Source organism: Leucopleurus acutus (assembly GCF_964270905.1).
Source record: "Leucopleurus acutus genome assembly, chromosome: 1".
NCBI classification, from domain to species: Eukaryota; Metazoa; Chordata; class Mammalia; order Artiodactyla; family Delphinidae; genus Leucopleurus; species Leucopleurus acutus.
Window position 1 is genome coordinate 23,755,056 of NC_139142.1, and position 27,020 is coordinate 23,782,075.

Consider the following 27,020-nt stretch of genomic DNA (forward strand, 5'->3'; position numbering starts at 1 on the left):
AAGTAACCTATCAATTATTAGACTACTTAGGTCCAAGCTGTTATAATAGTAAGCTAACTTATAATCATTGTTAATTACAAAACCATCACATGTTAAGTAACAATACAATAGCAACAAGGATAAACTATCCTGTACCTGGAAGAAACAGACTCATGCAGTCAACCTCAGGCTTACTTTCTCAGAGTACAGGCATATTAACAATGATGGATGTGTAAGCAAAGAGGTATAAATCTGGATGCAGGGACTCTTGCACATCAGCTAGAAGGAACTGAGATGACCAAGGGCTCTGCTTTTGCCAGATACCATTTCACATATTCACTAAAATAGTCCATCATCTGCTCTGAGGCAATTAAGTTGTTTAAGTTCTTATGTCTGCCCTGCTTCTTTCAGTCGCACCCAGCTGGCAAAATAATTTAATTTCAAGGTACTAAACAGGAATCTATTCTTCTGTATCTTCCTACAAAATAAAGAAAAGCATTATGGTATACTACTGTATCTATTTTTAAATGCCACCCAAAAATTCCGTTTTCTGATAACCAAAATTCTTGCCACTGCCCGGCATCAAAAATGGTTTTGCTGTGAATAGCTATTCACCAAAATGATAAAGACTTAAAGTTCCTCCTCCAACCTCCTTGTTGACACTAGTGCTGTAAAGGTCTTCTAAGAATCATTCTGGGCTTCCCCGGTGGCGCAGTGGTTAAGAATCCGCCTGCCAGTGCAGGGGACACGGGTTCGAGCCCTGGTCCAGAAAGATCCCACATGCCGCAGAGCAACTAAGCCCGTGCGCCACAACTACTGAGCCTGCGCTCTAGAGCCCGCAAGCGACAACTACTGATCCCACGTGCCACAACTACTGAAGCCCGCATGCCTAGAGCCCATGCTCCACAACAAAAGAAGCCACCGCAATGAGAAGCCCGTGCACCGCAACAAAGGGTAGCCCCCGCTCGCCACAACTAGAGAAAGCCCGTGTGCAGCAACGAAGACCCAACGTAGCCAAAATAAATAAAATAAAATATATAAATTTATTTAAAAAAAAAAAAGAATCATACTGAATTTTGATTCTGCTAAGGGTAACATTTGTTCCCCATTTTCATTGTTTCTTTCCATTTGGAGAGATGTCCCATACATGCAACACTCCTGGCAGTCCCCCAAAGAAGGAACTGTGGTTTAAGTCTGCCTAATTCTGAAGAGTAGTATTAACAAGACTGCTTAGCTATGAGACCTGAGCATCACTCTACAACACAGCCTTTATGGAATTCAGTGGCATCACATTGGTAGCTTGAACCTGACCAAAGTGGCAGTACTTACACCACAGAAATCTATAGACACTAAAACCCAGCCCCTCCCCCACAAGTGTTAGCCACCTGCCAGTATACCACCGAATGGAAGACATATTTTAATCTTCACCTATCTAACTCCTGTGTTCACCTCAGTTGATAATGAACTCAGTAGGGGGTACCATTTACTGCACTGTCCCAATCTCCAACAATTTCCAGAGGATTTTCTACTTGCTATTTCTCCCAATCATCAGGGAAATGAAAGGTTTTTAAAAGGGTATCTGTCTAGTTCTGTATGTCTCAGCTCAAAAAGAGAATAAATATAAAACCTTGAAGAATGGCCAGACTGTAAAGCAAAGTAAAATCTACAACCATTTAAAACTTTTCTGGAAATTGTTCATAAAACTCTTTTCCTTGAAATAAGTAAAACAAGAGAAAGACAGTTTACTTTCTCATCTTTCCTGTAATATTTTATGTGACTTTATAACTTTAATGCATAGCCTCCTTTTTTATAAAACATGTATTCACCCCTGAAATATCTGAAGCTGCAATTTTAGCAGATTCTACACAGCGGTGGTGGTATTTCAGTCACATGATCTAAATTACAGAGTACCAGCTCTGCCTGCAATTCTGACGCTTCCCTACTCAGCCTCCTACAGGGCTCTAAGCAGAAGTTTCCATCACTTCATTTACAAAAAAGATAACACTTTAATTAAAACGGCTGCATGGAAACAGCCATTGGAATTAATAATAATATTCTAAGGCAACTTTAAAAGAAAACCTTGATTGAAATACAGGTAGTTTCCTTCTTAATTTTTACCTTTCTTCTTTCAAGCTTCTGTTAAAAGAATGCACCAATCTTAACCTGTATACAAATGTACTATGGTCAGTTTGACCATCTGGGGCTAATGTGAAGTCACTACAGACTCCATCATACACAGTGTCCTGGAGAGAATACTGAACAGGTAAAGACCTGACGTGTTACCCTAGATTTGGTGACACCACATAACCTTGGGTGGATTCTGTAATTGTGCTAGGATCATTCTCTCAACTATAATATTATCCTACAGGGTTTCTAGGCCCTTCCTGCTCTGGCATCCCAGGCACCCTCTCTCTGTAAAGTCTCAGCGGTGGCCTGCCAACCTCTGTCTCAGCTACAGGCATGTTACCATAACCTGCCATGCACTGTTTGAGTTAATTAAAGGGAAGTGATTACATTTTGCCTTTTAAACCTTTCTGAACTCCATGTTCTACCTCCCATCTCCACACGCAGTACATAAAATGGTGCGGTGCTATGGTACACGGCATCATTGCGCCTGTTCTCCCTGAAACCTCTGCTGTCAACGTGTCTTCCCCACCCTTCGCTTCTCAAATAATTAGAAGGCAGTGAATTCCACTTAAAGCCTCCTGTTCCCCGAAGTCTCCGCCCCCTTTCACACTCAGGAAGGGATCTTTGTTCAGTTTTCTTACAGCCACTTTGATGAGCTGACATATTGGCTCCAGACCCTCCGCCTTTCTCCCCCCCTCCCACCCCCTATTCCACTCCTTCCCTTGACGAGCTGGAGAGGAACAGCTTGAGGTAGCTGTTTCAATTATAGGCTGCAGCAGTTAAAGTGATGGTATTTTTTACATAGAACAGAACATCTTGAACCAAATTTAAACACGGTCGTTACTATCTGCTCATCTCGGTAAGGTTTCTGTGGGTCATCGTGGACTTTCTAGAACCACGAAGTCTCTAGGTTAGAGGGCCCCTGGGGGCCACCTGGTCCAGTTACCCAGCTGATCCATAAGTCTCCATGATGCCTCTGTCAAGGGGTCCTTCAGCTTCTGCCTGTGCCCACCCAGCAGCTGGAAACCCCCCACCAGAAGGAGAGGCAGCTCTGGGACAACGCAGGCTTGCCTTGTACTCAACTTCTACATCTTATATCTAAACAGCGTTTGTGTATCTCTGAGTCTAAAATATATATTCTATTTCCATCCCAGTTTAACAGATGGAGGGAAATGGGGACAGGCAGGCTAAGTCGCTTGCCTAAGGACTCACATAAGTGTCAGACCTAGGATATGAGCCTAGACCCACCCCTTAAGTCCCGAGGCTATACTGTCTCTATCTTCATAATGAGTACTGAAAATGCCCCCTTGATTCAATTTATTAAACCACTTTAAATATTTACCTAATTCATTTTTTATTTGCAAGTGTTCTCTGTGTCTCATTATTTACTGCTAACTCTCCACTCCTGCTTGCTACTGACTTCAAAAACAAACCCATTCCAGCTCCCTCGGCCCCTATAATGAGAAAGTTCACCTCCATTTCCCTCATTTATTCTAATCTTACCCACCCTTCAGGGCCTGGCTTAACTTCATCACCTGCAGGGACTCCCCCCAGCTACTCAATTCAACAATTCTGCCAACAGAAACAAACGGCTTACCCACTCTTGCTAAATAATTATTCTTAATATCTGGGTTCTCAGTTTGACTGTAATCTCACCTACAAGGTAACTGATAGCTTGAGTTTTTATTGGCGCCCCACTGGCCCCATAGCAGTAGTTTAACAAACAGGCTGAACAATTTCAGAATACGATTCCGAATACCTTAAGGATGCTTCTGTCTTATTTCCTTTGAAAATGCTTTGGGGTGACAGATTCATCAATAACCTCACTTCTAGTCTGGGATAAATAAATTATTCTGAAACTCACCCAACTAATGTTGGCATCTTCTCTACTTGATAGCAGGGCCTGAAACTTATCTCAGGGGGTTAGCTGATGCATTTCTCCAGGCTGACCACCAGATGGCGCGCTTTCCTTTCTTTTCAAGGCTATCCAGCCCCTGACCCAGAGCCTTCAGAAATCTGAAAATCTACTTTGCAAAAAGGCTTTGGTGACACTGCTTCATCCAACCACCCGTGCCATAATACAAAGAACCCAACATTATCCTAGTCTCTAGAAAGGAGAGGATCCTCAAACACCATCCCGTCTTAAGTATGTTCACTAAACAGATGGGAATCCAGGGACAAGAAGGGATGGGAATAGGGGGGATAGTACACCAGTAATACATCCCAAAGCCCACACTTTCCCCTCCACATTCAGTATGACACCTTCATATGGCAGTAGGGCTGAGCACTGGACAAGCCTTTAGATGCCTCTCCTTCTTAAATTCTAGGCAGATCAGTTCTTAGCCAGAGAGGCTGGGGGTGGAACTCTATTAATATCCCTTATTCACTGCAATGCCCCAAATATCTTGAGAACCAGATTTCCTTTCCCACGTGAAGACAGCCTACCATAGTTCTTTCCTAAATCCTTGACAGTTTTACAAGCAGGGTGGTGAGTGGCCTTTCTTTCTTTGAAAAAGTGTATATAAATGTACCTATTCATAGAAATCTGACAGAGCTGACACCTGGTTCTCCAAAAATGTAGCTTCACTCTAACCACATTCCACTGACATTTATAGAATATGATTATTTTTGATAGTGGGGAACAAAGGGGTAAGGGTAATCAGAATTGTAAAGCACACACTTTCATCCAAAGTTTCCCCACTGCAAAGTGAATCGTTATTTTCAGGATAAACGTGCAGTACCCAAATGTAGAATATTTCTTCTCTTCCCTTTTCCTGGGAAGAGATGCTTTGCCTCTCCCTAGTGGACCTCACACCTGCTTCTCCATGCTCTTTACTTCACTAGACATTCCTCTTCTCCCAGACCTGCTGACGTGCACGTCCAGACAGCCACGCAAAGCTACTGGTTCTCTGAGAAGTGACAAAGTGTTTTTTGAACAGTACACAGGCCTGCTCTCTTAAGTGTTGGGGAAAGGCCATCAAATTCTGGGCAGGATGCAATTCAAGTCAAATTTGACATGTTGAAAGTTAATGACTTTATTGTGCTTCATGGTTTATATAATTCAGTCATAAGCCATGGCAGGTTGGGCACATTTTTTTTTAGACAGTTAAGAATTAGGAGGACTTGAGGCTGTCAGCTTTACCAGATAGTCATTAACTGGAAACATGCTATTTAAGCAAGGTACACTCAAGGGGGAAAAGGCTCAGAGAGTTTCATTCGCCATGAACCTCTACCTCTTCATACCTACCTCTCAGGCAGGGTGAGCGTCGCAGAGAAGGAAGGTGTGCTGAGAGAAAAAGTTTGTCTTACCTCTTTCCTAGCTGCCCTCGGCAAGGATGAGGTGGCAACGTGCACACTGTGAGGATTCGACTTACAACATCAGAGATAAAGTAACTGTGCCAACAGCACAGAAATTCATTTCCACGTGCTATACTCTTCACAACATGCTATGAACTTGAGACCAAAAAGGTGAGAAGAAACTGGGCACAGAATTTCACTGGGGCAAAGTTGAAAGAGTGGGGATTAAGCAGGGATTAAAAAAAACAGTGGAGAGATGGTGAAGGGGGGCAGGAAGGAAGGCAGACCACAGAGGTCTGAGAGTAGCGAGGGAGTTTCTGAAAATTAACTAAATGCATTTTATCTACTTCCACTGACCATAAGTGGTTTCATTTTCATTGTAACATGTTCAAGGGATTCTGTCCAGGCCCTGAGATTCCCTCAGAGTTGTTGGGAATCTCAACACTTGTGTTTAATGACATACCAGGGAACCCAGGGTAAAAGACAGGTAAGATAAATGGACTAATGGAAGGATTGCATCTTATAACCACCTGTTTATGAGCAAAACCCAGTCATAAAAGCAGCTGTAAGCAGAAAACACAGAAACATTATTTTGTCCTTTTGACATACATTATAGTCTTTAAACCCCATAAGAGAAGCAAAGATTGTAAAGAACTGATTGTAATTGTCATAATTAACCGCATGCACTTCTCCACTACATCGCACAGCTTTGCAACTGGTAGACCCGATCAGGTATAAAAGAAAACAGAGCTTTTGAAATCTCAGGAGATGGAGGAAATGACCCTTATCCAATCCCTCTCATTCTAAATTACTATTGGTAGAGGCAAGATAATTCCCCAGCCATTTCAAATACGGAAAACATTCATAGAGAGGACACAACTGGCGTCTAAAGTCATATTTCGCCATTTTGGATGTGATTTGGAATGGGGGTTGGAAAAGAATGGAAACGATGATCAGATAAGATGTGTATGAACACTGAAGCAGATGTTCTTGTAGTCATTTCTTGGAAGACGTGAAATGGTTGTATGAAAAAAAAAGCAGTCGTGTCTTAAAGAAATAAACTTACCTGGAAACTCTGAAGACCTCTAAAGGGTTGGTTGAGTAAAAGCAAAAATCTCAGTCTCTTACACCCAAACACACACACACACATATAACATGCTCATACGCTGCTGGAACATTTGGACTTAATATCTTCATTACTTTTTAAAAAAAATAACTCAAAGTAATCCAAAAAAACCAAGATATGAAATAATAAAAAATTCTTCCTTTAGATTGGAGAAAGGAGATAGACAGGATAGTGATAGGATTCAGCTATAGAGTGTGAGATTTTAATTTAGGAGCTAATATTCAGAAGAATGTAAGTTCATGGGATTTTAGAGCTGGAAGACACCTGGCCCATTATGTTGACTCCTGCCTATTCCAATTGTCACATCAACTTTACTATAGTTCACAGAATGAAATATTATGCATATTCAAGGTCAACATTCTTTCCATAAGCAAGAAGGAGCAGATGCCAAGGGGGCCAAAGTGTATGAGCAAGATAAAGAAAGAATGAGACCAGAAGATACTGAAAAGGGGCGACTGCAGAAATTAAAATTACTAAAAATAAGAATTTGCAGAGGAACACATTGAGGTTGAATTTTGAAAAACGCCTTGACTTTAATTACGCTATACCTATCTGTGAATGTTGGCTAAATTTCTTCAGTTGTCTCCTAATTCAGAGAGACAGAGCTATTCCAAATCACAAACAACTCAATAAAATCAATGCCATGTATTACCACAAAACTCGGATATTATATTTTAGTCATATTTTTTGATGCGTGTTTTTACTTGTAGGTGTAGAAATTACAGTTCGACTAAGAAAGAGCCTGGAATATGAATCTATAAGTACATAACTCAAATAAGAATTCTGTAAAATGTGGATGATAACTTCTATACTGCCCTTATAGTTTCATTCAGCCAAAGATTGTTTCAACGGATTTTTTTTTGCAGTCCTGTGACAGCAAGACATCACTGGTTGGTTACGCCAACTATCACTCATTATTATTTAAAGAATTTGACATCACATAGTCATATGTTATCAAATATGCTAGTGGCTAGGAAGCAGCAGAAAGCAGACAGAAAGGGATTATTATTAAATGAGGCACAGCCAACATACAATGGTTATCTGGATATAAAACCATTTTTTGGCTGTTCTATGCATAATGGTGAACTAAATATAAAACCATTTTGTGGTTGCTCAATAATATTTTTTCAACCAACATAAAACTTTAACAAATTCTGACCAAATATAAGTCAACCTTCCCTTTTCTTTTTTTTTTTAAGTGTCTAGCCAGTTTATACACCACACTGGTAGTAGAATCAGGGCTGGTTCTCTTTCCACTGAATCAGGTACCTGCCTCTTTTAATATGATAATCTTCTAGGTGTGATAATAATCTTCTAGAAGCAGATTTCAACTTGATATCAGAAAATTACTCACAGAATTCATTCAAAACGTTAGAGGCTTCCTTAGAGGTAGTGAAGTCCCCAGGACTGGAGATGGGGCTGGGAAAGGCAGTGGGACATGGGTGGAAGGGCACAGGGACCATGGAGCTAATGAGGCTTGACAGTCAGGGCTCTGTACTTGCATGGCTCCTCCTTAAGATCTTAGGAGGGGCCCCAACAATGTATTAACATGGTGATATGTTTTTGTAATACTTGCAAAAATATTTTAAAGTTCTTTTTCTTAAGGAGGGCCCCCCAGAATTATGTAAGTTTCAGGCCTAGATCCACTCCTAGGTAGCACACAGTTTTGCAAAGCACTAGGCAAGGTGACCAGAGAACCTGGGTTCCAGTCATGGTACCGCTTTGGCCCAAATGGGCAGAACGGCACTTGCTCTGCTTCCCTCACAGGGGGTAAAATCACAAATGTTAAATGGGCTGAAAAACATAAAATGTGAAAAAATATAAGTAAGTAACATAACTTAGATTTCCTGTCTGTGATATGGGATAATCATTGCTGCTTCTCATGGTCATTGAAGATAACACATCAAAACATGTGTCCTCAGCGCATTCTCCTGTCTCATTTCCCTCTGCCACAACTTCCTCTTTTCCTTCCTCTAGTCCCTAGCCCCCAACACTCCTGCCACCAGAACACTCATCTGTCATTATATGTTGCCACTTATATATATATATACATATATGTGTGTGTGTGTGTGTGTGTGTGTGTGTGTGTGTGTGTGTGTGTGTGTGTGTGTATATATATATATATATACTTTTTTTTTTTTTTGGCCACACTGAACGGCTTGTGGGATTTCAGTTCTCCGACCAGGGATTGAACCCAGGCCCTTGAGAGTGAGAGCACGGAGTCCTAACCACTGCACCACCAGGGAACTCCTGCCACTTTTATATATTTGTTCAAAGGGCTCCTACTGTCTATAAAGTCTATCTTTGCTGGAAAAAATCCTTATCCACAAGGCCTAGGTCTGCTAGATCCTCTCCTCCTTCCCCAATGATGACTTCCCTTAGTAATGTTTCTTGTTGATCTTACAGATTGGAACACTGAGGCCTGATGTAACACATAGCTGAGTTCTGGGGGCCCCACAAGATAATCCTCAGGAATCTTGACCTTCTGCCATCCCTGGCCTCTTAGCATTAGAGCACAGACACACGGTTCTTGATGTATACATGATAGGGGTCACTGCGCTTATCCACTTTGCGGGAGCGGGTGTATCCCAGGCTGAGGCTGCCCACAATGGCAGCAAGTAGGAACATGACGAGGAGAATGTACCTGTAGGAGCTGTCATCGCGGCCGGGTAGGCTGGCCCGCCTCTCCTCAGTCAGGTTGTCTGGCCCTGGCCGGCAGAGCACGTTGCTGTGAAGAGTGGCATTTAGAGCCTTCAGCACAGCGTGCAGGCTCTCATACCAGGTCTCAGTCCCATTGGTGGTCTCCATAGCAACAGGGATTCAGGTGGGGGAAGAATCGGAGGATGCCCTCCTTCAGAAGCCTTCCTTGTTTCTCGTCCTCTCTGATCAGCCCTGAAATCTCTCTCCATTTAGGGGTACCATTCTGTAGTCCTGCTGCCGGTCGGCAAGGCTCCCGGGGCGCCGTCTGTTCGTTGGACACCTTGCCCTGGGCTCGTGAGTGCCCCGCACTGCGCCCCAAGGCACTCCGCCAGCCCCCCTGCTCGCAGCCCACGGCCAGCACCGTCTGCGCCCCCTCCGCTCTGCCACCTTTTTCTTTAAAGTAAAACAGTTTAAAATCTGTTCTACCCTCTGAGTACCTGGAACTAAGGCAACTAATTATGTTGAGAACTAAGTTAGGGAACATCACATACATTCTCTCTTCTGTTTCTCATTAAAACTCTGTAAACTGGGCATTGATATCTCATTTTATAGATGAGAAAACTGAATTTCAGAAAGATGTGATAACTTGCCTAATTGTGGATAGTTAGTCAAACAAGGACTTGAACCCAGGTATGGTAGATTGAATGGCAGCCCCATGAAAGGATATGTCCATGTCTTAATCCCCACAACCTGTGATTATTACCTTAAATGGCAAAAGAGCGAATGTTACTGCATACAACAAAAGATGTGATTAAGTTAGGCATCTTAAGTGGAGGAGCTTATCCTGTATTGGCCAGGTGGGTTCTAAATGCAAGCACAAGTATCATCATAAGTTAGACACAAAGAGGAGCAGACACACACAGCAGAGAAGGCCATAAGAAGATGGAGGCAGAGATTGGAGTGATGCAGCCACAAGTCCAGGGACGCTGACAGTCATAAACACTGGAAGACACAAGAATGGGGACCCTCCTAGAGCCTCTAGAGAGAGCCTCAGTGACCTCCAGGAAGCATACTGACTTCAGACTTCCGGCCCCCAGGACTGTGAGAGAAAAAATATGTGTATAGTTGTACGCCAACTAGTTTGTGGTAATTTTCATGGAAAACTGATACAGGAAACTGATACAGGAGGTCTTCTGGCATCCTTCTGCAACCCCATTCAAGTTCCCTGATGTGAGACTGCCAGGCTGAAGACCTCAAAACATGGTACTCTAGACTCTCCCTAGGTCCATACAGACTTGGGATCAACCATAACAGACTTAAAACTGAGGTTCTTCAGACTATATATGAATTAGTATTCTTCATATTTGATTCAAAATGTTCCCATTAGTACAAAGAAAACATACAGGAGCACAAGTTCATGATTTCATGTGAGTGTCTTTCCTGTGGTGAATGGGACTGTCCAAGAAGGAGAAAAAAATGAAATCCTCCTTCACTTAACTGTTCTCAGTGAGACAACTTTGACACTGCAGCTTTTAGGTGCTTAGTATTAAATGTGTAGAAACGAGGGTAGATCTGGTCTAAAAGATTTTAACATTCTTTTCTGCCTCTAAGCATATCTATAATTATTCTCAATAAATACTTGTTGAATGGATAAAGGAATCAATGAATGAGTATGTGGCTATATGCATGGAGCCCAAATACTCAAGCCCATCGTGTCTCAATAACTAATATTTAAGCCAAAAAGAACGAATGTCTTACACAAATATCACTCTCTGGGGAAATAACCTGAACAGATTATAAATGATTGGATTAAAAGGAGTAACTCACTAACTAACTCTATGGCAATGATACAATTAAACTCCCTGTGATGAATTTGTATAGAAAGGACATGAAATTTTAGGTATAAGGCAGTGTAAGAAAGAACCTGAAAAGTGAAATCTGAAGGACAATTTTGACTCCCAAGACAAAGGGTAAAGAGATCATTATTGTACTTTCTCTGTGTCAGGTAATATTCCAAGTTCTTTGTAGCATGAAATTATTTAATACTCACTACACAAGTCTAAGAGGTAGGCACACCATTATCCCCACTTTATAGGTGAGAGAACAGGTTACAAAATTTATCAAAATCATACAGGCAGTAAACAATGGAATAATTAAGAGCAGAGTGGCTATCTGTCCAAACATTGGTGAAGGAGATAACCAGGGAAGAGCAGTTGAAGAAGAACCTGAACATGAAATACACCAGTTCATTGATTCTTTCTTTCATTTTTAAGATATATGTGCCAGGCATTTTGCTAGACACTGGAGATATAATGGAAAAGAAAATAATGAACTAATAAAATGTTCTAAAACAAAAGGGAGAGACTTAATTCACAAATAGGAAAAAACTAAAACAGAATTGAAAACAAGTGATTTTGGGGAACATGCTTGTAAGTGAATTTTTAAAAAGTGACTACGTTTTCTAAGAATTCTTCAACTACGAGCCTTCCCTAACAGTGTCTTGGTGATCACAGGATGTTCTAAGCCCTAGTAATGCTAGATGCTAGAAAAACGTGAAAGTGCCTGGGAAGCCAATTCTCAAGGAACTCATGTGAGGGAAAAATTATCTTACCAACCATAAAAACAGGAAGCTAAGCAGAACAGGGCTGAGAAGAGTTTACAAAAAGAAAAATAATCCATTTGGTTCTAAAGACCAACAAAGCCAGAGGTGATTTTTAGCAAAGCAGAGGCATGTTTTAGCAATTCTAAGTAACTAGGTCAGAAATCACTTTACTCTGTTCCTTCCAGCACTATGCACAGGAAGTCAAGAGACTTCACTTACATGATAGGAATCTTGGAGAAACGCTCAGACTCTCAAATTAGGAGGAAGTAGGTTTGAATCACAGCTCTGTTAAATACTAGCTGTGTAACCTTAGGCAAGTTACTTAAAGACTCCCAGTTTTAATTTTATCGTGTGGAAAACAGAGATAATAATCCAACCCACCTGAGAGGCTGGTAAAGAATTAGATGTAATTAGATGTATGTGAATTGTTCAACAAAGACGCTGGTACATAGGAAGTGTTCCATTAGTGATAAGTAGTCGTGTTATTATCATTTGACAGGCTGATTGATCAATTACTGTGGCTAGAGTAATCATTAAATTTGACCAGAAGTTTCTCATTGTTCATCAACATTCTGGTTTTCCTCCTAAAGGAGGACTGTACTTTCTTGCTGCCTTGGAGCTACATATCACCACGTGATTTGCCTGAGCTAACGGAATGTATGTGGAAGTAAAGTGTCACTTCTGGGCAGAAACACTTCAATGCCAGTCACAACAGCCCTTATGTCCTCCCTTTTTCCAGGGGAACCAGCAACATGCCCGACGGTGAAGGGCCTGTCAGCCTAGCTCCCTGAAGAGTGATGACACAAAGCAGAGCCCGCGGCACTCTGTGATGAATATGAAGTATGGACTGAGAAATGAGCTCCATGTGTTAAGCTATTAGGTATGGAGTTTGTTACCACAGCACAAGCCACCCTGCCCTGACTAACAGAATAGCAACCCAGATTGGTTGTGACCGTCGATGTATAAGTAATATAAATACCTGAAGTCCATTTATCCATTGACCCAATCTTTTGCAATCTCTTATTTTGGTTCTTGTTACCTTTATGCCCTTTTCAAATATTTATAAATCAAGGCTGTCTCCATAGCTTGAAATTTTCCCAGGACAAAGGCTATGACTTTGTAATTTTCTTTATAGCAGCAAATACGAAACAGGATTTACCATTTAATAAATGCCTCTTTGACAACGGCAATGACAGTCATGATCATAAAGCTATCTTCATGATAATCCCTTAATGTCCATTCTGACTTTCTCTCTACTTAATAGCTCTCTTAGAAGAAAGCTATGTATTTTTAAAACAACTGTCACTGAAGAAGTTATGTAGGTAGGCATGTTGCTCTCTGTTTTAAACCTATTCTGGGAATAGGAAAACGAAACTGTAAAGCTGATATTCCCAAGCCTTGCATTAATGTTCCAGAACAAGAAACAAAAACTCAAATGTGTTCATGTTCTATAAAGGAAGCATAAAAACAATTAGTCTTTGTACAAGTTTCCCTTATCGGAGCACTGATGCATAAAAACACTTAGAGACTATTTGCATGTCTCAGAGAAGCAGAAGCTGGCTGAGGAGTGTCTGTGCGTGCAGAGTGGGGGGTGCTCTCTTCATTCCTGCAGAATCCTCCAACATCACAAGACATGCGATCCTGCTTGCTTCATCTGGGCGAATCAGTGGCCAGAGTGGCAAGGGTGGTCAGCCTGCCTTGGACAGGTTAAAGGGGGCGAGGAGAGGTGGGCAGGGAGGGCAGTGGGCATCAGGGTGGGTGCGACAATGAGCGCAGCCCACAGACAAGACACGTTTCACCTGCACCCCCTTGCTTACTCCAAGAATGGTCTGCAGAGCCGGCGTACAGCCCACGGTTGGGTCTACGCTCACTGCCTGTCAGCACTTCCTTCACTCCAGATGAGGCTATGGATTAGTGAGAGGCTCAGGTGACCAGCACAAACAGATGAGAAGCAGAAAAAGGTTGAGGAGAAGCCTGCAGACTTGGCTTCATCAAGGTGAAAGGTGAAAGGACGGGAGCTCAGCTGCAAAATGCTTACCACGACCAATCAGGGCCCACATGCTGACCTCCCCTCCTCTCCAGCCTTGCCTGCTGCCGCTCTCCCCATGCCTCACTTGGCCTCAGCCACATTCACTTTGTGTTCTTTGAAGGGCCTCTTCATGCCCCCTCACTCAGCTGGCTAAACCCGGCTCATCGTTCTAAGATCTGCTCAAATGTCACCTGCTCAGGAAACCCTCCTTGACACGCCACAGCCAGCCCGGAATAGGACAGGCCTTCTGGCCGTACACCTTTGCACACGAAAATTCCCCTTCATGGCACTTAGGAAGAGAAGTTCTTCACTGTGCACCAGGATGTTTGTTTAGTGTCTGTCTCTACACTAGCTAGTAAGCTACATGAAGGAAGAGCGATGTCTGTCGGCTCGCCATTGAATCTCTAGCACCAGCTACTCTCCCGGACACACACAGTGCTCACCAAACAGCCGTTAAATGAAGGGAGCTAGTGGAAGGTATGGAGTACAGCACACCCATGAGCTTCGTATCTTTCGGCTTAAACCACGTCCTGCTTCTCTGAGGCCTTTGCCAGCGTGGATCTGGCAGCCTGTCCTTGGACAACTCCTGGCCAGGATCCCCACTGAAGAGCACATTCACTGGGAGCACCCACTTAAAAGGAGCTGTCCCCTGAACTGGAATGTGGCTAAGAGAGTCCCAAAAGCAGAGGAGGAATTAAACCTTAACCCTTCAGCCAAGAAAGACAAAAGTTTTCCTTTACTCTCTTCCTGGAAAAACTTAGAATTTGATGAGAGTGTGAACCTAACACTGACTGTCCTATCCTCCCGGAGGCACTGATGAAAAATAACACTTCTGGATCCTGAGGACCTTTTGTTTCTTCCCCCCAGAGGCTCCATGTTTTTCATGATGATTCAGGTCTGGGAACATCTGGGTTAGGGAATTTTTTCAAAAAACTCAGCTCCTCTATTCCAAGTGTTGGCTAAAGGTTTGGGAACTGTGATCGCTCTTTCTAGAAAGAGAAGAGCAATGCACAGGTCAATGCAATTTCTAGAGGTAAGAAGCTCTGTGGTTTCCAGGACCTTATATCCAAGAAGGACTGCCACAGGGCTGTACTGAGGAAGTGGAGAATGTGGACTTCCTTGTTAACTTTGGAGACCCCTAGCCCCAAAGAGCCAGGTCCTACTGAATGCACAGGAGGGGCTGGACAGAAACGCACAAAAGGAGTAGACGTTCCCCCTCCTGCAGGGACAGGCAAATGCGTTACGATGACCAGAGCAAGGGGCCCACAACTGGAAACATGAAGGGTGTCATGCAGCAGGGAAGCGGCCCTCTTCCCTCAACAATGACTCATCCATCCTGCTCACCTGGCAGTTGCAGTCCCTCTATCCTTCCCAAACAAAGAACAAAAGGCTGTAAAGCAAGACTGAAATCTTCAAACAGAGCTATTTTGTTGCAGTAACTTTTAAGGAGAAAAAATTCAACAACGACACTCTTGAAAATGAGCAGAGATAAACTTGTGAATTAAAGAGAGACTTAACACTAGAAGAATTTGAGCCAGAAGTTTAAGAATGTGAGCTTTGGAAGCAGGATAACCCTAGATGCAAGTTCATTTGCTGCCATTTACGAAGTGTGTGCTGTTGGCCAAGTCAGTCTCTATGCACCTCAATTTCCTCATCTGTAAAATGGAAAGAATAGTACTGAGCTCTCATTGTTATTTGGAGAATTAAGTAAAATAATGGATGCAACAGCATAGTCCAAAGGCCTGGTAGGCAGCAAGTGCTATATAAATAATAGCTATATAGAAAACCAATATTAATATTATAATTTAGTATGTATATAATATGCATTTAATATATGATTTGATAGTATGAAACCAATTCCACATTATAAATATAGTTATCAGAAATAGCAATGCATCCACATTCTCCTAGACAATAAAGAGGTCTATAAGAATTCACGTTACAAGAATGAAGTAATATTTTTAAGTAAGGCTGTTAGCCTATAAAAAATTCTTTTAATTAATCTTATAATGATCTAAAAGCATAGCATGGTTTAAGACAGCCTTTATGAAGAACTTCTAAAATAGAGAGATACTTTAATGACTTTTTTTAACAGAAGAAAATTTTTTAGAAGAACAAAGAGAGTTAAAGACTTTGTTCTTGGTTATAAAACGTCTATTATAATCCTAGATAGTAGAGGTTTAGGGGAAAAAAGAAAGGAGCTGTGCTAGTCCTATTTTATTCTCCTTGGTAATCGCTCTGTATCTGATACCAAATATCAAATATCTAACCTATGTCACTAATTCTAATCAATACCTAACATTATTCTATATCTAAGATAGCTCAATGAAAACTCTACTTAGCCTTCCCTGCACTTCAAATACAGATATTCTGCCTTAGGTTCCAAGAAATCTACCTGAGAAGATGCTGGTTAACCCAACCTAAGTCTAAAGATTATAAAAATAAGATTTTATATCTATGCAATTATCTGTTTTCTGGAATATTATCCTAGGACATAACACACAAAAGTGGGTCTTCACTAAAGATGGAAGCTCAGATAATGGATGGATTTCAATACAAGATTAAGAGAAGAACAAACACATGGAAGAGAACAGCCAAAGCATAAGACAAGAGAAACCCATAGGATGACTTCCATCTCCGGCTCTAGAGGTGCCAGGACAGGAGCAAAGGGCCAACAACCAGCAGTAGGAATTTCTCAAAGGACACTTGCTCTTTCTAAGCGAATCAGAGAAGGGTGCTATAGGAGAGTATTCCCTGCTCAACTTAAGTAGGAAACAATCTCAAGGATAGAAAAAAGAAATCCACCAAAATAAAGAAACAAAGGACTAGGGCAAAGCATTTTCAGATTTCCTTCCATAAATTAGCTGGACAACTGCCAGGAGCACTCCAAAGGCCCAAAGTGGCCATTATTCACAGTTGGAGCTAACACTAAATTCCCAAATCAATAAAAATTGTAAAGCCAAGAAGGAGGGCCTTAGGCCCTCTCTTAGGTGGAGAGAGGTTTGCTTTTGTTTCAATCAGAGCCTGGCTGATATTCCTAACCCCAAATTTGCTTCTGGATTGAAATAAAGGGAGAACTTAGAAATAAGGATAGAACTGCTGTAATTCTGAATAAAGCACTGTAAATCAGGCATCCTAAACAGGGGTCCACAGGGGTGCATTCACAGTCGCCCCTTGCACTCAAGGTACAGCCTCTCATACCTCATCTCCACCCAACCCCGAGCAAACGTTTCTTAGATGGGGATGGAGGTGGACAGTAGGTGGCGACGTAGGTTAAATGAACTTGAACACGGACTTCACTGAATCCAGACAGACTTCAGGGGAGGTAGCAGGGGACTCTGTATGCACAAAGGAAGCAAAGGTGTCTCTAACCTGGGTTGCAACAAGGAAACAGCCTCCTCGATACACTGTAGGACTTCAGCCCTAACTCTCCTCCATCACAGTCATTTTCTCCCTGCTTTTTGCTAATGCTGAAAGCCTTTCCACTAATGGAAATTGTCCCATTCACACCTTGACATGGAATATACATAAAAAGGCAGTAATTTTGCAACAAATCAAAACAAAATACATGTCGTGAAATAAACTAATACTGGAGCCCTCTAAACTATCACGGAAAACACAGATGATGCTGATTTATTCTCCCTCAATTTACTCTCTTCTCAAGGGTTCCAAATTATAGCCCTCACTTGTGAAAAAAATTCTATCAAAATTTAGACTAGGGTTCTCTAATGGTAGTCACCAGGCAATCTACATCAGAATTACTGAGCATGCTTATTAAAGTGCAGATTCTTGGTCCCATCTTGACCTAGTAAATCAGATGTTCAGAGCCTGGATAGGAGGGAAACACATTTTAACCAGCCCCTCACTTAGGCAATAAAATTGCTCTTCATATCTGATACGTCACTGAATAGCCTACCAAGAAGTAGGCAAAAAGCCTTTTTGAATAACAGTATTTATATTCAGGGCAGGAGCAGAAGCTGGAATTTGTAAGGAGAAAGCTGTTTTTCTCCCCTCTCCCCACCATATCATGACAGATAACAGAATCTGTATCAAAGAATAAGTAACACACTCTTTCCTTTTTTCCTTTTATTTTGTACCTTGCCTGTTTCCTAAGACTCCCTGGTCTGGAAAATTTAAACATCTTAACTTTTTCAAGTGCATACAACTTTAATACTTAAGAGATTTTGGATGAAGTAGACAAATTTTACAAGAGAGCTTAAAAACTGGTTTCGGGTGTGCTGTGTGTCAGAGCAAGACCACAAGTATAGCAAATTACAGGGGCACCTCTACAGTGCTCAGGGGAGAACCCGGATGCAAAAAACTAGAATTCAAAGTATAGTGGCTGGAGGAAAACGAGTACAAAATTCCGAGAGCCCGTGAAAGATCATTTCATTCTGAGAAGGGGTCATATTTCTAGATCAGATTAAGGTGAGACACACTGCATTTTCTACATGCCACAGGCTTAGCATATTTGAGGGGCAGGGCCCTTTATAAAAGTTGCACTTAGTTTTACTACACTATTAGACCCAGTAGTTGTGCAGAGGTTCCTTGGTAAACGAAGGCCCTGGATAAGACCAAAGTGTTACAAGGTTGAGTGCTTTGTGTAGCTGAATCTCCCAACAGAAAGTGCAACAGAGAACAAAGTCTATGTATACAATAAACCGTAGCAACAACAACGAAATAACAGACAGACATACCGTGGGTGGGAAATATAACCATTTTTTCATAACTCATCTCTCCAACTCATTAAAAAAGAATGGGGGAAAAAAAAAAACTGGATATCAAGTGCCCAGGTCATACTTTAAAAAGAACACAGATGCCTGGGGAGTTCTAACAGGCTATGACAAACCTCATCTCCCTGTGTGGGAGCCTGTCACGTGCCCCCAACCTATTGCTTCCTCCTTCTCTGAAGGTGTGGCCGGCCCACTGCTGTCACCACCAGCTGCCACCAACTGCAGGAGCAGCTGGTGGAATACATTTCAGCAGAGAATCTCAGCAAAGTGCATAAGTCCCGTACGGGCAGCTGTAAGCAGAGCTATCATCAGCCGGGCTGAGCTATTTTTGGAACCATCTTAACTGACAGTCCTCTGCTATACTCTCTTCCCGCTTTCCTTTTCCAGCCCTCCTGTCTCTCTCTTCCCCAACCTGAGACACCCAGGAGTGACTGATCAATAATATGATAAAGAGCAGACAGCTGAAGGGAACTGGTAAACAACTGACATAAGTAGATAGATTCAGGAGCCATACACAATACAGAGGACGTGATTAAGGCTGGGGCATCTGTAGACAGATAGCCTGTGTAAGAATTCAGGCTTCACAGATGGACTGGGGGTGGGTGGGGGGAGGAGAGTTGGGAAGGGGAGGTTGCAAAACAAAATAAAAAATTCTTAAGGAGCATTCTCTCCTCCACACGCACCACATGCTGCATGGGGTTCTCGATTTAGCAGGGCAAAGAGTGCAACGGACAAGTTGCCCCTTAACCTTCCAAAGCTCGCTGTTCTTTGTGCTTAGTATGTGCTGGTGAGCACAAGAGTGGCTAGAGAGTCGGTTATGAGCGAGAAGGAAGAGAAAATTCAGCAACGGAGTTTCAGCAGACCCAAACCAACTCCCCCGCTTGTACCCCAAGACTCAGAAGGGAAGCTTTGCTCCTCTTAGTGGAATGTTTAGACAGGAGCCTCCCCTCTGTGACCCGGTCACAGGGGCTGAAGATCAACACAGCAAGGGACACACAGACCCAGCACTCAAAGGCGAGCTGACCCACAGATGCCCAGGAGTTGGCACTAACAGCCCTATTACATTTTCTTAAAATAATGGAAGCTTTGGATTTCATGTTTATAGTCTGGTTTTCCCCTTTATCATTGTCTACATTCTTTCTTTTCAGTCTCTTATTAACAATGATGAAGTAAAACAGTACAGCATGCTGGGAAGGGTGTTGAAGGCAGAAGGGCCTGGGTTTGAGGTCCAGATGAGCAATTCAACCCCCTCCCTCTTTCCTCTGTACCTGTCTCCCCTTGAACAAAGTACTCAAAGTCTTGAGAGAACACGAGAATATGTAAATTGAATCACATCACTCATCTCCTAAAACATCCCCAAAGCTTCCTGCTCCTCTTTGAATAAAGATCCTTATTCAAAGGATCCTTTGAATAAGATCCAAACTCCTCGCCTTGACCTGCAAGACCCTTGCATGGCCCATGCCTCTTTTCTTACCATCTGCCTTCACCTGTTCACTCTTCAGCCTCATATGCTTTCTTTCTATCCTGCAAACACACCTACTGTGTTCCCACATTCACAAGACCCCCTGCCTGGACCCTTCTCCCTAGATGCCCACGAGGCGGCCTCCTGCTCTTTATTCAGGCTTCAGATCAGTGTCCCCTGCTGGGGAGGCCTTCCTGACCACCCTCCTACCCCGACTCATAAGGAATGCCGTTGCCTCATCTGACTTTTTTCATGACATACTGCCCCAGAAAAATTATGCTATTTATTTGTTGACTTGCTAATTCCCTATCACCCTTCTCTAAAATACGAGCTGTCTTGTTCAGAGCTACATTATCAGCACTTAGAAATATGGGCACCCAATAAATATTGGATGAATATTATTGAATACACTTGTTTCCTCACCACAAAGAGGAATGATAATACCTCCTTGGCAGTGTTGTTAAGAGGACTAAATGAGAAAATGAACATAAAGTGTTGGTCGCAGTGCCTGAAACTCAGTAAATCTTTAATGTTTGGATTTTTTTTTTTTTTTTTTTTGCAGATTTTGAAGGCCACTCTCTACCACCTGAAATAGCTTTCTTTTACCCTGATAACTCAAAATCTTTCAGTCTTTTTCAAATGCTCATTCCAAGTATGTCTATAAGTTTTCCTGACCCAAGATTCCTCCTCTTGACCAAGGTGCTTTGATGCTTTTCTCATTAAAATACACTAAGAAAAACAGTAAGTGATGGGCTTCCCTGGTGGCGCAGTGGTTGAGAGTCCGCCTGCCAATGCAGGGGACACGGGTTCGTGCCCCGGTCCGGGAAGATCCCAAGTGCCGCGAAGCGGCTGGGCACGTGAGCCATGGCCGCTGAGCCTGCGTGTCCGGAGCCTGTGCTCCGCAACGGGAGAGGCCACAACAGTGAGAGGCCAGCGTACCACAAAAAAAAAAAAAAAAAACAGTAAGTGAAAAGAATTGCTCGAATTTCTTAGACTACCTATGGGAACAAAGCCAACTGTTCAGGCCAAGAAATGCCCATCTAGCTGTACCTAAAGGATAGATGGACACACTACGATCCCCACAGAAATGGTGCTAGGAAACCATGAAAATGATTGTTACGTAAGCTTTGCAAGACTAGAAATCTTGGAAGCTTCCTGACATGTATAGGCTGGTGAGACTGGAGCTCCAAGGGTTACTGAAGGGAGAGGTCACTCAAAAGGCATGAGGTCTTAGGCAAAAAATGAAAAATGAGATAACCAGGAGCACTGAACGATTTACAGTATACTAATTGCAGAATCTGCTAAAGAGTATTAAAATAAACCATTTTAGTTACCAACCTATAGAAACGAGAGAATAGCAGACAAACAGAATCCAGCCTATACATGTCAGGAAGCTTCCAAGATTTCTAGTCTTGCAAAGCTTACGTAACAATCATTTTCATGGTTTCCTCGTACCATTTCTGTGGGGATCGTAGTGTGTCCATCTATCCTTTAGGTACAGCTAGATGGGCATTTCCTGGCCTGAACAGTTGGCTTTGTTCCCATAGGTAATCTAAGAAATTCGAGAGATTCTTTTCACTTACTGTTTTTCTTAGTGTATTTTAATTGAAAGGATCATACACTATGATCAAGTGGGGTTTACTCCAGGAATGCAAGGATTCTTCAATATACGCAAATCAATCAATGTGATACACCATATTAACAAATTGAAGGAGAAAAACCATATGATCATCTCAATAGATGCAGAGAAAGCTTTCAACAAAATTCAACACCCATTTATGATAAAAACCCTGCAGAAAGTAGGCATAGAGGGAACTTTCCTCAACATAATAAAGGCCATATATGACAAACCCACAGCCAACATCGTCCTCAATGGTGAAATACTGAAACCATTTCCACTAAGATCAGGAACGAGACAAGGTTGCCCACTCTCACCACTCTTATTCAATATAGTTTTGGAAGTTTTAGCCACAGCAATCAGAGAAAAAAAAGAAATAAAAGGAATCCAAATCATAAAAGAAGAAGTAAAGCTGTCACTGTTTTCAGATGACATGATACTATACATAGAGAATCCTAAAGATGCTACCAGAAAACTACTAGAGCTAATCAATGAATCTGGCAAAGTAGCAGGATACAAAAATAATGCACAGAAATCTCTGGCATTCCTACACACTAATGATGAAAAATCTGAAGTAAAATTAAGAAAACACTCCCATTTACCACTGCAACAAAAAGAATAAAATATCTAGGAATAAACCTACCTAAGGAGACAAAAGACCTTTATGCAGAAAATTATAAGACACTGATGAAAGAAATTAAAGATGGAGAGATATACCATGTTCTTGGATTGGAAGAATCAACATTGTGAAAATGACTCTACTACCCAAAGCAATCTACAGATTCAATGCAATCCCTATCAAACTACCACTGGCATTTTTCACAGAACTAGAACAAAAAAGTTCACAATTTGTATGGAAACACAAAAGACCCCGAATAGCCAAAGCAATCTTGAGAAAGAAAAATGGAGCTGGAGGAATCAGGCTCCCTGACTTCAGACTATACTACAAAGCTACAGTAATCACGACAGTATGGTACTGGCACAGAAACAGAAATACAGATCAATGGAACAGGATAGAAAGCCCAGAGATAAACCCACACACATATGGTCACCTTATCTTTGATAAAGGAGGCAAGAATATACAGTGGAGAAAAGACAGCCTCTTCAATAAGTGGTTCTGGACAGGTACATGTAAAAGAATGAAATTAGAACACTCCCTAACACCATACACAAAAATAAACTCAAAATGGATTAAAGGCCTCAATGTAAGGCCAGAAACTATCAAACTCTTAGAGGAAAACATAGGCAGAACACTCTATGACATAAATCACAGCAAGATCCTTTTTGACCCACCTCCTAGAGAAATGAAAATAAAAACAAAAATAAACAAATGGGACCTAATGAAACTTCAAAGCTTTTGCACAGCAAAGGAAACCATAAACAAGAACAAAAGACAGCCCTCAAAATGGGAGAAAATATTTGCAAATGAAGCAACTGACAAAGGATTAATATCCAAAATTTACAAGAGCGCATGCAGCTCAATAACAAAAAAACAAACAACCCAATCCAAAAATGGGCAGAAGACCTAAATAGACATTTCTCCAAAGAAGATATACAGATTGTCAACAAACACATGAAAGAATGCTCAACTTCATTAATCATTAGAGAAATGCAAATCAAAACTACAATGAGATATCATGTCACACCAGTCAGAATAGCCATCATTAACAAATCTAGAAACAGTAAATGCTGGAGAGGGTGTGGAGAAAAGGGAACCCTCTTGCACCGTTGGTGGGAATGTAAATTGATACAGCCACTATGGAGAACAGCATGGAGGTTCCTTAAAAAACTACAAATAGAACTACCATATGACCCAGCAATCCCACTACTGGGCATATACCCTGAGAAAACCATAATTCAAAAAGAGTCATGTACCAAAATGTTCGTTGCAGCTCTATTTACAATAGCCAGGACATGGAAGCAACCTAAGTGTCCATCAACAGATGAATGGATAAAGAAGATGTGGCACATATATACAATGGAATATTACTCAGCCATAAAAAGAAATGAAATTGAGTTATTTGTAATGAGTTGGATGGACCTAGAGTCTGTCATACAGAGTGAAGTAAGTCAGAAAGAAAAAAACAAATACCGTATGCTAACACATATATATGGAATCTAAGAAAAAAAAAAGGTCATGAAGAACCTAGGGGTAAGACAGGAATAAAGACACAGACCTACTAGAGAATGGACTTGAGGATATGGGGAGGGGGAAGAGTAAGCTGTGACAAAGTGAGAGAGTGGCATGGACATATATACACTACCAAACATAAAATAGCTAGTGGGAAGCAGCCGCATAGCACAGGGAGATCAGCTCGATGGTTTGTGACCACCTAGAGGGGTGGGATAGGGAGGGTGGGAGGGAGGGAGACGCAAGAGGGAAGGGATATGGGAACAGATGTGTATGTATAACTGATTCACTTCGTTATAAAGCAGAAACACACCACTGTAAAGCAATTATACTCCGATAAAGATGTTAAAAAAAAAAAAACGGAAGAGAGCAGCAAAAAATGAGCAGCAACACAGCTATTTTTAGCTTAGCAGCTCTCCCACAGCATGGGGTTCAGGGACGGTTGGGGGGCTGGGGGCAGATCAGCCTCACAGAAGTCCATTTCCAACCCCTTGGTTACAAACCTTCAGAGGCAATATTTTAATCTCTTCCCCAGGGAGTTATTTCAGTGTATGAAACTAAATTGTAAATTCCACATGATCAGGGCCTAGACATGACTACAACTCTTGTATCTTTACACAGTGCCTAGTGCGGATTCAACAGAATCAACACTTTCCAGCTGATACATGGGCTCTTTTTCAAAGTTCTACATAACAAGATCAGTCCTCTAAAGGACTGAAATCTCTGAGTCACGGGGCTACTGATAAGAACACTCAGTTTTCTCTGATCCCAGCATTTAACATCACGTTATTTAAACCACATCTGAGATCCACTAGTTTTCAAAAGTTTGGGGAAAATGTCCAAGGAGATGCCTTTTGCTTACAGTAGTGCCTGCCTTTGGTCTAGGTGCTTTCATTTATCCATTAATGCCCTCATCCTCCTCTCTTTTCCCTCGGGAAAGTAAGCTGGTATTGACCACTGATGGGCATCAAGACACGGGGAGGACTCGTCCAAAGCAATGGCAAAAGGGGAACAAAGACTAAGGTATAAGCTCCTTCCTACTTAGCCTAGTGGCAAATTCTCATGCCACGTACCATGTTATAATCAGCTGTTAGTTTAATTATGAAATACCTGAATGCTGTGTAATTACAGCTGTTTTTCACAAATGACTGCCTCCTTATGAAGTGAAACATCCAGCTAAGTAGTAACACCTGGAATCTGGAAGGATTCACAGAAAGAACAACTCAACAGGGCAGCTGATTGTGCCAAGGCCTTGTATGGACTTCTTGAAGCAGCCTTCATTAGCTGTTTGACAGGTATAATTATATGCAACTGGAAAACCTGATAACGGTTTTTGATCCAGGACCCAAAGCTAAGTATCCTTGGGTTAAAAACAATTTTCTAAAATACACACACACACACACACACACATTTTTTAAAGAATATCTCATTTCAAGGCCAAGGTAAGTGGAAAGCTACCTTGCAGAAAAACAATTTCATATGTAATTCTGAACAAAAGCAAAGAATGAAACAGAACAATTTTACCCACTTAAGTGATGGTTCCACTATTTATGAAACAATCAAATGTAAAATGTGAATGATAATTACATTATTTTTTGCTCACTATTACTAAAGCATAAGAGAAAGTGAATTGTGAAGATGTTAGCATTCCAAACCACAGGACTCTTCAGGAAATGCAGGAAGAGATGTTGATATTCACCCATGAAAACTCTGCTAAAATTGCAAATAACTGAACATGTTATTGTCCTATCCATTTGCAGTGAGAACTGTGGCTTGCTTTATCCATTTTCTGATATCTGCATGCTATAGTTTGGAAACCAAAAGGCTAAGCCTAATCACCAGCTTTAGCCACAAGAGTGAGTCACAGGCCCTTGCCATGACAAATGGTTTAGAGGAAAAATAATATTTCTACTATCTTTTCTATAAAAAGTATCAAGCAACTTGGTAAAGTCATCAGCTTATTCTACTTCCATGTCATGTATATTTCTCCCTTTTTCATTACATTAAAGTTCCCAAACCAGGAACCACTCTTCAATATGTGATTCCTGGTTGTAAGAACATGTGAAATATTTTAAATATTTGCTAAGCGTTTGATGATGCTCAATAAAACTCTCAGAGATGGCTAAGTAGCATTATTTCATGTTTGTCAGAGGAACGTGCCATATAAAATGGCAACTCTGAGGGATATGGCACTAGATGTGATTAAGACCTATATTTCAAAAATGTTCCCTTTATAACAGCTGCTGCTGCCAACTCCCAGGGAAGAGATTCAGTACGCTTAAAGGAATACGTTATATCTTCGTAGAAAAAGGAAAAAATTAACCTGAAATTCCAAATATATTTTATTGTTAAATAATTTTCTTTATTGCTCCCTGGCATGTGTATTATTCTAGTTACACATATGAAACACCAGGAAAAAGTGAGTATATTAATCCTGATTTAAATTAAAAGAAGTTTTTTTTTAATTCCTTTAATATTTTGTGTTAAGACAAGGTAGAAAAAAAAATCCCATGTTACAAAATATAATCTCTTACCTTCATTCTCCCGACCAATTAACTTTGGGAAATCCTATATTATGTTAGCAGAGACGCAGCATTGACACTTCTACCTTCAATAAACCTTATTCAGAATCACACAAAAATTTAAAATTTGCAGCAGAATCTAGGTTAACATGTACCTTTATAGTATCCATAAAAATAGGTATGTGAAGCAAATTAAGATATCAAACCAATTTTGCTGAGCCTGTTTGCCTTCTTACAAAAATAAAATAATTTTAAGCATGCTACAAGTAACTTGGAAGAAATATTTCAATTAACTGAAATGGCAGTAGTAAGTCAGGTTTATATATTCTTTAAGATCATTTATTGGGATGAAGGTATACAACACACACACATACACACACATATCTTGGTCTAGTTATTGCATGCTTTTTAAAGCAATTTTATTTCTTAAAAAATCCATGATACACTCTTTGATTAATTCAGAATGACTTCTCCCTCTGGCTGTCTGAAATTATAATAGGTTACTGCTCACTGTGTTAGTCTCTTCTAGTAATTCTTACCAGAATGTAGAATTCTTTAGCATTCATCTGAAGCACTGTTGTCGAACACCGTTGCCTAGAAAACTAACGTGTTTTTCAAGGCAAGACACTCTAATTAACTTCCCTGAGCTGGCCTTAATTCTTTTAGAACCATTTCCTCAAATTCTATTTAACTGAGGCGAAGGACTTGATTTTGAGTCAAATTAACTCAAGGCATTTTATTTAGATACAAGCAA

At 41.2% G+C, this 27,020-nt stretch overlaps 2 protein-coding genes across 17 annotated transcripts in view; both read right to left on the minus strand.

The window, feature by feature from the left end:
- The window catches only part of NRXN3 (neurexin 3), a gene marked incomplete at both ends in the record, with an annotated part of 1,633,255 nt that overhangs the window by 990,156 nt on the left and 616,079 nt on the right, over positions 1-27,020 (minus strand). The gene's annotated exons all lie outside the window — the stretch shown is intronic.
- On the minus strand, positions 9,038-9,337 carry LOC309969865 (potassium voltage-gated channel subfamily E member 3-like; the record flags this gene model as incomplete). The annotated part of the gene is made up of 1 exon (XM_082851883.1): positions 9,038-9,337. The coding sequence occupies one exon, from the start codon at positions 9,335-9,337 to the stop codon at positions 9,038-9,040; it is 300 nt and encodes a 99-aa protein (XP_082708009.1).